Source organism: Chiloscyllium plagiosum, chromosome 12 (genome assembly GCF_004010195.1).
Source record: "Chiloscyllium plagiosum isolate BGI_BamShark_2017 chromosome 12, ASM401019v2, whole genome shotgun sequence".
Classification (NCBI taxonomy): Eukaryota; Metazoa; Chordata; class Chondrichthyes; order Orectolobiformes; family Hemiscylliidae; genus Chiloscyllium; species Chiloscyllium plagiosum.
Window position 1 is genome coordinate 16,185,064 of NC_057721.1, and position 12,503 is coordinate 16,197,566.

General features: G+C 42.2%; 1 protein-coding gene across 3 annotated transcripts in view; it reads left to right on the forward strand.

Annotated features, from left to right (window-relative positions):
* LOC122555008 (proteolipid protein DM gamma) overlaps window positions 1-12,503 on the forward strand; it is a 193,851-nt gene that overhangs the window by 162,607 nt on the left and 18,741 nt on the right. For all 3 annotated transcript variants that reach the window (XM_043700579.1, XM_043700578.1, XM_043700580.1), the window contains exon 4: window positions 2,715-2,886. In XM_043700579.1, coding sequence (XP_043556514.1) covers window positions 2,715-2,886 — 172 coding nt within the window. The remainder of the gene's footprint in view (window positions 1-2,714; window positions 2,887-12,503) is intronic.

The following is a 12,503-nucleotide window of genomic DNA, read 5'->3' on the forward strand; positions in this document are numbered from 1 at the left end:
GAATCAAGTGGGCTAAAAGGGGCCATGAAATAGCTTTAGTGATCAGTATTAAGGAGAATCCCAAAGCATTTTATTCTTATATAAGAAGCAAGCGGGTAACTAGAGAAAGGATTGGTCCACTAAAGGATAATGAAGGAAGGCTGTGTGTCAAACCTGAGAGAGTGGGTGAGATTCTGAATGATTACTTTACATCAGTGTTCACTGAGGAGAGGAACATGAATCTTGAGATAGAAGTTTGGTTATTCTGGATCACTTTGGCATAAGTAGGGAAGATGTGTTGGGTAGGCTAGAGGTAATTAAGGTGAACCAACCTGCGGGCTGTCATCAAGCAGATTTTCCTTTAACCCTCAGGTTCCTGCTTCCACTTTATCACATAATGTAACAAAGTCACTACCCGAAAAGTGACATAATCTTGTCATGCATCCTGCAATCCCACTCGATTTGAAATTGCAAACTGCCCTGGTATATTAGTGATATAGCAGTGTATGACCTCCATTCCAGACCATAAAGAAAATAATATATTGTTCTTTACAGACTAAAGAGGTTACTATCTTAAAAAAAAGCTAATACAAATGGAGAAAAGAAATGTTGCCTGGACTCAAGGCAAAACTTGCTTCATAACCCGAGTGCATTGAGAGAAGCCACAAGTTCTAATCCTCATTTTGATGTTGTATTACAAGAATTCGGAGGCTGTAGACTTCTGGGGGGAAGGGGACAGCCATAAAAAAAAACAATTATATATATTTTCTGCATTTCAGTTAAAAATCAAAACAGATGTGTTTAACATTTGAAAGGGGTAGATTCAAAAATGAATCAATTAATGAACCATTTGAGCAAACTGATTGGTTGGGCTAAACAGTATTTAAGTTAGAAAGTTACTTATTCCTTCCAATAACTCCTTCATCCCAGGAATTGGCTAAGGCAGGCTGGCTGTCTCTTCCTTCTAAAATCTAAATAAATAAGACGATCTGATTGAAACAGGTAAGATCCTGAAGGGACGTGACAGAATGGATGCTGAAAGAATCTTTCGCTTTGTGGGGGAGACGAGAAGTAGGGGAAATGGAGTCTTCCATCTGCGATGGAGGTGACGGGAATTTCCTTCCCTCAGACATTTGCAATTCGGTGGAATTCTCTTCCCCAGAAAATGGTAGAGGCGGGATCACAGAATATTTTTAAGAAAGAAGTAAGCAGACTCTTGGCAAGGGAGTCAAAGGGTACGAGTGGTAGGGGTTACTCAGGGAAGTGGGGCCACAGTCAGATTAGCATTGAACTTAATGAAGGACAGTCGGGCTCAAAGTGCTGAATGCTTCCTTATGGTTGTGTCCGTTATATGCCTTTAACGGCGGGAAGGTGTGGGGGGTAGCGCAGGGTAAGTATATCCCTCAAAATAGCAAGTAATAGCACTTCATCAGGGGATGCCAGATATCTGCCAAGTCAGTCTGCAGACTCTGTACCATCCGTTATCAGATCTCTGTAATTGTTAACATACCAACATTTGTTTGCCTTGGCGGGTACGGAGCCATTCGCTTAATACAGGGACATCCTGGAGTATTTCATTAATTGCAGGAAGTCCTCGGGGCAAATGTCATTAATTTCGCGAACTTCCTGGAAGACTGTTGGTACTTGCAATGTCACAGCAAGTGTGTGTCAGAAAGTGCAGAAAATACCTTGTATTATGTCACTGGCTTCAGAGACTTTACTGGCACCCGTAATATATCCTCTGGAATGTGGCAGTAATTTCCCGGAACATAGAATCCCTACAGCATGGAAGCAGGCCATTCGGCCCGAGTGCACGCCGACCCGCTGAAGAGTAATCCAGCCAGACTCACTCTGTCCCTGTAAACCAGCATTTCCCACGATTAATCCTGCTAGCATGCACACCGTGGACAATGTAGCCTGACCAATCCACCTGACCTGCACATCTTTGGGCTGTGTGAGGAAAACGGAACACCCGAAGGAAACCCACGCAGACACGGGGAGAATGTGCAAACACCACACAGGCAGTCGCCTGAGTCGGGAATTGAACCAGAGTCCCTGGCGCTGAGAAGCAGCAGTGCTCACCACTGAGCGCCAACTTGCTGCCCATGTATCGATATTACCCTGGACTGTCAGTATTCTCCTAAAACATAAGAAATAGGAGCAGGAGTAGTAATTTGGCCCCACAAACATGCCCCACTATTCAACAAGGTCATGTAGGCATCAGTCTTCCATGCCAACTCCCTGTAGCCCCGAATGCCCCAGTATTTCAAAACTGTCCAACTCCTTGTCAAATATTTTCAGTGATCAAGCCTCCAAACGTCTGTGAGATAGAGAAGTTCAGACAATCACTACCCAACTGGGGTGGGGGGGAGATGCCTTTGCAACCCGGTTTTAAATGAGTGTCCCTCTTATTCCGCAATGAGGAATTCTCCGGGAACATGGCCGTAATCTCCCGGAAGCCTGGAATGTGTCTGTACGAGTGTGAAATATGTCAGTAATTTGTAATGTATTTGTGGCGCACTGCTGGGGGTATTTGTAGGGGATCGGCTGGAATGTTGTCAGTGCGTGAGGCAGGTGCACAACAGGAAGGCTTGGATTCTGTGAACCCGAAGCATCGTTTTGGGGATGTGCTGACTCTGTCATCAGGCCACGTTGATTTTGCACAATCAGTTTACTTTACCTTTATCTGTGCACTCGTATATCGATTGATTGATTGTTTTTTTTCCCCCCTCCAGTTTGTCTTTCTGACCTACGTTTTGGGAGTAGCGTGGCTGGGAGTTTTTGGTTTTTCTGCTATTCCGGTCTTTATTTACTACAACATGCGTTCCACCTGTCAGACCATCGACAACCCACCGGCGAATCTGACAGAAGTGATTGAAGAAATCTGTGTGGACGTCCGACAGTATGGTAATGTAATACCTGATTTAATGCTCGCCGTCACTTGTTGGGGAAATTTAATGGGGGTCTCACAAAATGATAGCAGCGTCTTTTTGCTGATAGCAGCACACATTCATAGAATCATACAGAACAGTGCCTTCTGAATGGCATTGGCTTGTGAGAATCCCAACAAACTTAAGATGGACCAGGATTGCATTACTATGTTTGAATCCCCTTCTGGATATGTCAGTGAAGGAGTACATTAGCTCCAATGTAACATATGTATGAAACACAAGTTTGCACAATTCACTGTAATTGTAAGGCTGTTGTTGTATTAATCAGTAATGAAAACAAAAGACCAGAGATATGTAAGTACACTATTTTTATTCTATGCTGCAACTGTCAGTTATTACAAACTCTGAAGTCTTGAATCTTTGTGTATTTCCTGGCAATACAAATTTCAATTCAAGATTGATGCACATATTAAGAGATCCTGTGTTGTGACTGCACTAACAGATACTGGCCTAAATGTGATCCACTGAGTTGATCGTGCAGCGGTTGGTCATTATAATAGTGAGACTTATCTGCCCAAGGGCAGGTCCTCTGCTCGTCCTCCAAGACTTGCTGTCATGTGCTTTCCTCTGCAGTTTCTTGTAGCATCTACTTCCAAGTTCCACTTACCAAACATCAACATTCTCTTCTTTCCTCTTGGTCTATAAATACCTGACCCTCCTTCAATCGTCTCCTTTCAAGGTCTCACATTTTAGAATAGAGTCATGGAGATGTACAGCACCGAAACAGACCTTTCGGTCCAGTTCGTCCATGCCAACCAGATATCCCATTCCAATCTAGTCCCACTTCCCAGCACCCGGCCCATAGCCCTCCAAACCCTTTCTATTCATATACCCATCTAGATGCCTCCACCACTTCCTCTGCCAGCGCATTCCATACACGCACCAACCTCTACCTGAAAACGTTGCCCCTTAGGTCTCTTTTATATCTTTCCCCTCTCACCCTAAACCTATGCCCTCTAGTTCTGGATTCCCCCACTCCAGGAAAAAGACTTTGCCAATCTTTCCTATCCATGCCCCTCATGATTTTAGAAACCTCTATAAGATCACCCCTCAGCCTCCAACGCTCCAGGGAAAACCCCCCCAGCCTGTTCAGCCTCTCCCCATAGCTCAAATCCGCTAACCCTGGCAACATCCTTGTAAATCTTTTCTGAACCCTTTCAAGTTTCACAACATCTTTCCGATAGGAATTGCACGCAATATTCCAACAGTGGCCTGACCAATGTCCTCTACAACCGCAATATGACCTCCCAACTCCTGGTACTCAATACTCTGACCAATAAAGGAAAGCATACCAAATGCCTTCTTCACTATCCTATCTACCTGCGACTCCACTTTCAAGGAGCTATGAAACTGCACTACAAAGTCTCTTTGTTCAGCAACACTCCCTAGGACCTGACCATTAAGTGCATAAGTCCTGCTAAAATTTGTTTTCCCAAAATACCGCACCTCACATTTATCTGAATTAAACTCCATCTGCCACTTCTCAGCCTATTGGCTCATCTGATTGAGATCCCATTGTAAACTGAGGTAACCTTCTTTGCTGTCCACTACACCTCCAATTTTGGTGTCATCAGCAAACTTACTAACTGTACCTCTTATGCTCGCTTCCAAATCATTTATATAAATGATGAAAAGTAGTGGACCCAGCACCGATCCTTGTGGCACTCCACTGGTCACAGACCTCCAGTCTGAAAAAACAACCCTCCACCACCACCCTCTGTCTTCTACCTTTGAGCCAGTACTATATCCAAATGGTGAGTTCTCCTTGTATTTCATGAGATCTAACTTTGCGAAACAATCTCCCATGGGGAACCTTGTCAAATGTCTTACTGAAGTCCATATAGATCACATCTACCGCTCTCCCCTCATCAATCCTCTTTGTTACCATCCAACCTTGTTATCTTTTCTTGATTTTCATGACAATTCCTCCCTTCTAATTTCTGTACTTCATCTAGTGTTTCTTTCATTGTGACATCTGCGTAGATGTTAAAGAGCAATGGCGATAGTAGTCGGTTTTGTCTCACCCTGTGGCCAATAATGCTTTGGGCCTTAATTTTCTGATTCTCACAAAAATGACCTTCTGCTTGACCAAACCTGAAGTGCGCTGCACTGGAGAAAGGGAGTTTGGATGATGCCCAGTCATCTGATGTAAGTTCTGCCTCTTATTTCCACTGGGCTAAAGAAAAATAATTGATAAATGGAGATGGGCACCTTTGGAAATTTAGAAAGGGACAAAAACTATGGGCACTGATTGAAATCACATACATTTTTAGAAACTGAGGATTATGCTCGCTGAGGTTTGGTGGGAAGAGAAATTGGCATACTGGACTGTAGGCCAACTATGTGACCTTTGTGAAAGGCCATTGTAAATATTGTGTATGAATATCAAGGATGGATATGGCGATTAGAAGCAAATTGTGTTTAAAGATGAAAACACAAGAGGCATGATAAAAATAGAAGAGAATCATGAAGGGACTTAAAAATAAAACAAGGATGCAGTATAAGGAGAGTTCCGAAAATAAAATTTTAAAATGTATTCTATAATTATACCAATGATAAAAATGAATAAATGCAGAGTGAAATCTCTGAAAGCCAAAGATGTTGCGTTAGTAGAGGATGGGTCAAAACTGCTGGATTATTTAATAAATATTTCAAACCACTGTTTGTAGAAGGGAGAATATCAGGGTGGACATAATTGGTTATAAGTGAGGTGTGAAACCAATCAGAGGGAAGGATTTTTGGAAAGAGAAGCATGTAACTGAGGATTTCTTTTCCTTTAGTACTCATCAGGACAAATGTACGAGTGCCAAATTTTAAATGATCATAAATTAGGGCAAAGGGGTAGTATGCAGGTTGACTGTGATTTGTCGAGGTATTGCCATGGCGAAGAGAAAATCAGGAAACAATAGATTCCCCAAGCTCCTAGATAATTCAAAAACAGGCACAAGTTTGAACTTATTCCTTTTAGTTAGAGGAGAACAGACCCCTGGGTATGAAATTATGTTGCTTCTCACAAGCATTACAAACCTCACTAAGAGTTCAAGTCACTTGTAGCACCTGCTAAATATAGTTTATTCCTACCCTCTGTTTTCTTTCCAATAAGTAATCCTAAATCCATGATAATATATTGCCTCTAATCCTAAGAGTTCTAATTTGGTATAATAACCTCTTATGTGCCATTTCCACAAATACTTTTGAAAATCCCTGTACACCACATCCACTGGTTCCTACTTGCTATTGCCATTGATTCCTGTGGAACTCCACTAGTTACAGCTTGTCAATCTGAAGAAAGAACCATTTGTTTTTTCTCTCTGCTTCCTGCTAGCTAAGCAACCCTGTATTGTGTTACTCCTACTCTGTATGCTTTTACTTTTTGAAATGGCAGATTATTTAATGCCTTTTAGAAATCTGTGGATTCTCCGTTTTTCCACCTTGCATGTTACTTCCTCAAAGGGCTCCCAAGATGGGGAATAAGAAAATGATCAAAGAAAGAGTAGGGCCGATCAGGGATAGCATAGGGAACTTGTGTATAGAGTCTGAAGAGGTAGGGGAAGCCCTAAATGAGTTTTTTGCTTCTGTCTTTACTAAAGAAAAGGACCTTGTGGTGAATGAAACCATTGAGGAGCAGGTAAGCATGCTGGAACAGATAGAGATTGAGGAAGCTGATGTGTTGAAAATTTTGACAAACATTTAAGATTGATAAGTCGCCAGGCCAGACCAGATTTGTCCTCGGCTGCTTTGGGAAGCGAGAAATGTGATTGCTTTGCCGCTTGCGAAGATCTTTGCATCCTCGCTCTCCACCGGAGTTGTACCTGAGGACTGGAGGGAGGCAAATCTAATTCCTCTCTTCAGGAAAGGAAATAGGGAAATCCCCAGCAATTACAGACCAGTCAGTCTCACGTCTCTCATCTGCAAGGTGTTAGAAAGGATTCTGAGGGATAGGATTTATGACCAACTGGAAGAGCATGGTTTGATTAAATGCAGTCAGCACGGCTTTGTGGGGGGGGCAGGTCATGCCTCACAAATCTTATTGAGTTCTTTGAGGATGTTACTAGACAAGTTGATGAGGGTCGAGCGGTGGATGTTGTGTATATGGACTTCAGTAAGGCATTTGATAAGGTTCCCCCATGGTAGGCTCGTTAAGAAGGTCAGGAGGAATGGGATACAGGGAAATTTAGCTGTCTGGATACAGAATTGGCTGGTCGATAGAAGACAGCGAGTGATAGTGGAAGAAAAATATTCTGCCTGGAAGTCGGTGGTGAGTGGTGTTCCACAGGGCTCTGTTCTTGGGCCTCTATGCTTTGTAATTTTTATTAATGACTTGGATGAGGAGATTGAAGGATGGGTTAGCAAGTTTGCAGACGATACAAAGGTTGGAGGTGTCATTGACAGAATAGAGGACTGTTGTAGGCTGCAATGTGACATTGACAGGGTGCAGAGATGGGCTGAGAGGTGGCAGATGAAGTTCAACCTGGATAAATGCGACGCGATGCATTTTGGAAGGTCAAACTTGAAAGTTGAGTACAGGATTAAAGACAGGATTCTTGGCAGTGTGGAGGAACAGAGGGATCTTGGTGTGCAGGTACATAGATCCCATAAAATTGCCACCCAGGTGGACAGGGTTGTTAAGAAAGCATATGGTGTTTTGGCTTTCATTAACAGGGGGATTGAGTTTAGGAGCTGTGAGATTTTGTTGCAGCTCTATAAAACTTTGGTTAGACCGCACTTGGAATACTGTGTCCAGTTCTGGTCGCCCTATTATAGGAAAGATGTGGATGCTTTGGAGAGTGTTCAGAGGAGGTTTACCAGGATGCTGCCGGGAATGGAGGNAGGTTGACTGAGCTTGGACATTTTTCATTGGAAAAAAGAAGAAAGAGAGGGGACATAATTGAGGTGTACAAGATAATGAGAGGCATAGATAGAGTCGAAAGCCAGAGACTATTTCCCAGGGCAGAAATTGTTAACACGAGGGGTCATAGTTTTAGGCTGTTTGGCGGAAAGTATAAAGGGGATGTCAGAGGCGGGTTCTTTACGCAGAGAGTTGTGAGAGCATGGAATGTGTTGCCAGCAGTAGTTGTGGAAGTGAGGTCATTGGGGATATTTAAGAGACTGCTGGACATGCATATGGTCACAGAAATTTGAGGGTTCGTACATTAGGTTTACCTTACATGAGGGTCAATGGTTGGCACAACATCGTGGGCTAAAGGGCCTGTTGTGTGCTGTACTGTTCTATGTTCTATCCCATTTGGTTGGGTTCATGCCTCTTACAAGAAGCACCTCAAGTGGACAAGGCCATTTTGAAATGCTAGTAGTGTACTGAACTTTGACTGGATGTAGAATATAAAATATTCTATCTCATATAAAGTTGAAGGCAATTGTGTCTCTCCATATTGCTGAGAACGCCTCCAGGCCCTCTAAACATATGCTGAGGAGGTTGTAGAGCAGTTAAGTGTTGGAGGTCAATGCCAGAAATTGAGCCCTGAAGGCCAGGATGCAGTGCTGCAAGAAATTCTATGACTTTAATGCATGCGTTCAAATGCCAAATTGGACCAACTGCACCACCAGCCTGACCACTGAGGAACACGTCTCGCTCTTGAATTCTCTACTGAGGGAAATGGGGAGCAAGCAGGTAAGTGGAGTTGGGAAGGAAGATCAGCAACGATCATACTGAATGTTGAAGCAGGCTCGATACCCAACCTGGGTTTACTTCTGCCCCAATTCCTTGGGTTTTTCCATTTCATTTCATTATGTGAATGTTGTGCACTTGTGTGTGGGATATCCTGCTATGCACACCCTTTCTTCCTCCAATCCTTGTCCTATTCCAAAGGAATGCCAGTGTGTGTTTCTATGTCTGGGAGCAATTGATCTGTCTGGGGAGAAGCTTTGAAGTCAAAAGAACTCCTTCAGCAATTGCTGCAGCATTCCCTATAGGTTTTTGCAACTTGAAACAACTGTAGAAACCACCAAATACTTGTCTTCTGACTGCTGCTTCGCTTGTACATCAACCAGTAAGTCACTGATGATCCTGTAAATTTGCAGTGATGGCGGAACCTTATACTGTTGTATAGTGTACAACTGTGTGGGATTAAGGGAGGGCTTGAATTAGCACCTTGAACTCTGAAAATGGCAGCACCGGCTGAATGCTGGTTAGCATCATGAACTAGCTGCTCTGCAGATTTCTGGCTGCTGACAACCTCACAAGATGGGGATCAGAAAAGTGAAGTGCAAGTTAGGATACATTACTGCTCAAGATAATCTCTCCTCCAGTGAGTCAGGCAGTATAAAAGCAAAGGAATGAACATGCAGAGCGAAATCTGCATCAGCCTCGCATGATTCATTTATAACCGCATCTTTATTGGGAAAAGTTCAGATCCCACAGAGTGGACCTTATTCACTCCCCTATGGTAGTGCTCAAGAATGTCACAATGTAAATAAAAAGGCAATAGAAAATTAATAGCTCAGTGAATGTTGATGAGAAATAATTCTTTGTAACTGTCTTTTCAATGTGATGAGGCTCTTCCTTTATAATAACTGTATAAATGAACACCACGCTTTCTTTTTTGACAGGATTTTTAAAAAGAATCAGTAGTCAGAGGGCCAACAATGTTGGATGCAGTCTGAGGCTGAATGTTCCGACTGACCTTTGCTTTTGGACAGGCAACATTTTTCTCATTTGACTGCAATCATTCCTTCCACGTGTCCTGTTTAAAACTGCTCATTTCATTGTAAGAACATCATCGTTTCTTAAGGAAAAGAACTTGGATGTCTTATTTTAAACATTCAACTTGGTTTATAAATGCTTTCAGATGCATTGAACCACTAAATCACAGTGAAAGGAGAAATAGTCTGCATTTAGTCCTTTTAACAAGCTTATGATACACTAGATTTAACAGTTTGATATTTTTAAAGTATAATCACTGTTGTTAATTACGCACATAAACTTAATAGCAACATGCTACCTTTTTTAATTATCGATTTAGGTCAGGTAAAAATATTTCCTAGACTATGGGGCAAACTCTGTTACTTCTCCTTCCAATAGTGCTATGGGATCTTCATAGAGAGGACAAATAGGGCCCTTGATTTAAGAGCTCATAACAGTGGTATTCTCTCAGTAACGCACTTAAGTGTGTCCCTAGATCTTATGCTTTAGTCTGACTTTGAACCCAGAATGCTGATGCTGGAAATCAGAAATAAACACGGAGAATTCTGGAGTAAACCAGTAAGCCTGGCAGCCAGAGAAACAGAAGTAACATTTTGAGACCCGGTATGACTCTTCATCAGTACTGAAAGGTGTTGGAAAATTGGGGTTTTTTTTGTATATTTTTGACAGAGATGAAGGAGGAGCAAAGGGATATATAGCATAGAGGCCCAGTGCAAAAGAGAAAGGGGTTAATGGTGATGACAGTGAAAAAGATGGGATATGGGTGTAAATTAAGGAGTGAAGGGGAGAGAATGGACCTCAATGCATCCTCTCTACTAAGAACAAAGTAAGTGAGATCAGGCTGTTGGGGTGAGGTGAGGATGTGCAGAGAATGTAAGAAAAATGTTCATTTGAAAACAAACTGTATGCAAAACATGACAGATCATTTGGCAAATGGTGGACAATAGTATCTTCAGGAATGTCTTAAGGAAGGAATGAAAATATAGTGAGCAACAGTACTGCTCCAGAAATATGAGTGTGTGTGTAGGACCGCAGCCCCTGATCGATGGGGGATGTGAAGACCACGTATGGGGGATTATGTCAAGGCGAGTGTAAGAAGCAGCAGGTCATTAAAATATTCTAAAATAACATGACATCACCGTGAATGCTGTGAGAAGTCTGTCTTGTCACAGCTGTGAAATAACAGCATGTGCAATTGTAACATTCGACCAAAAAAAAATAGGGAATTAGGTTTTCTTTGCATGCACATTTGATGGGCTCACTGTAGATTACGTAATATTTCCATTCCAGCAATCATTTCTGTTTAGGGAATTTTTTTTTGGTGTTAGGTCACAACCTCTGATTGAAAGCAGCTGCAGTTTTGATTATTCTACACCAGACCTCCACTTCCTGTTGCATTAACAATCAACTTTAAAATAAAGTTCCATATGCCTGAAGGACAGAACAATAATTCTATTTTTCACAGAAGTAGAAGGAATTCTGGTCTCATAGACCTTTGGGCTGCCCAGTGTGGAAATCTGGATTTATAATAGACTGTTATTTTATGCATCACGGGTTAATAGTTTCAAAGGATAATGCATCATTGTTCAGATGTTGTGATGCTTCCTTTGAATAGTAGAGCTTTAACTTACACTTCATTGATTGGCCCCAGGATTCCAGTCAGAAATCACTGCTGTCACAGTGCAGAAGGAGGCCACTCGGCCCTTCATGTTTGCTCTCCAAATAAGCAATTCACTTATTGCCATTGTCCTGCCTTCTCCTCAAAACCCTGTCCATTTTTCCTTTTCAAGTAACAGTCCAATTCCCTTCGGACTGCCTGAATTGAAGTCAGCTCCGCCACACTCACAGTTAACACATTCCAGACCTTAACCATTCTACTATCACTTTTGCTTCCTTTGCCAGTTATTTCAAATCTGAGCCCTTTCATTCTCAATGCTTTCAGAAGCAGGGAGATTCTATCTGTCCAAAACCTTCATCTTTTTGACTACCGCCATCAACATCCTCTCCACATTTTCTTCTCCAAGGTAAACAGTCATACCTTCTCAAAGCTATCTTCATAACTGATGTTCCTCAGCCTGAGAAGCATTCTCATTAATCCTAACAAAATTTCATGAACTAACACAATGCTCGAGCTGAGGCCAGGGGTATAGTGAGAAAGTTTGAGGTGATGCAACTGTACTGGAATGCAATGAATACTTGATGATGTTAGCAGCCTCTCTACGGCAATGGGCCATGTAAATGGGGTTGATGGATGAAAGGTTGGCTTCTGTAGTCGTCTGGGCAGTGTACTCAACTTTCTGTAGTTTCCAGGATGTTATGCACCCAGACTATATGCTTTTTATGGTGTATCTGTAAAAGTTGGTGAGGGTCCTTTGGACATGCCAAACTTCCTGAGCTGTTTGAGGAAGAAGAGACATTGTGTCTGGATCAGATCAATCTGGAAGGGATTATGGTGTTGAGGGCCTTGATGGTTGCATCTACTTGGCAAGTCCACAACAGGTTGTCTGTTATCATCCCTCTGAGGAACTTGATGCTCTCCACCCTCTCAAACTCAGTACCATTGAAGTAGATGGGGGCATGTTCTCCTCCTTTTTTTCTGAAGTCAATGATCAGTTCTTTAGTTTTGCTGACATTCAGAGAGATGTTATTCTCGTTGCACCAGGACACTGAGTCCACTATCTCATTTCTATATTCAGACTCGTTACAGTTTGATATCCATCCTACCATGATGGTGTCGTCAACAAACATGCAGATGGCATTTGTTTGGAATTTGGCTTTATCGTTTGAGGAAGAAAGTTCCAATTCTCTACAGACCTTTGTATGGACAAGTGTTCTCTCATTTCACTTCTGACAGAGCTGTCTTTAATTTTTTAGTTAAAACTCTCACAACACCAGGTTATAGTTCAACAGGT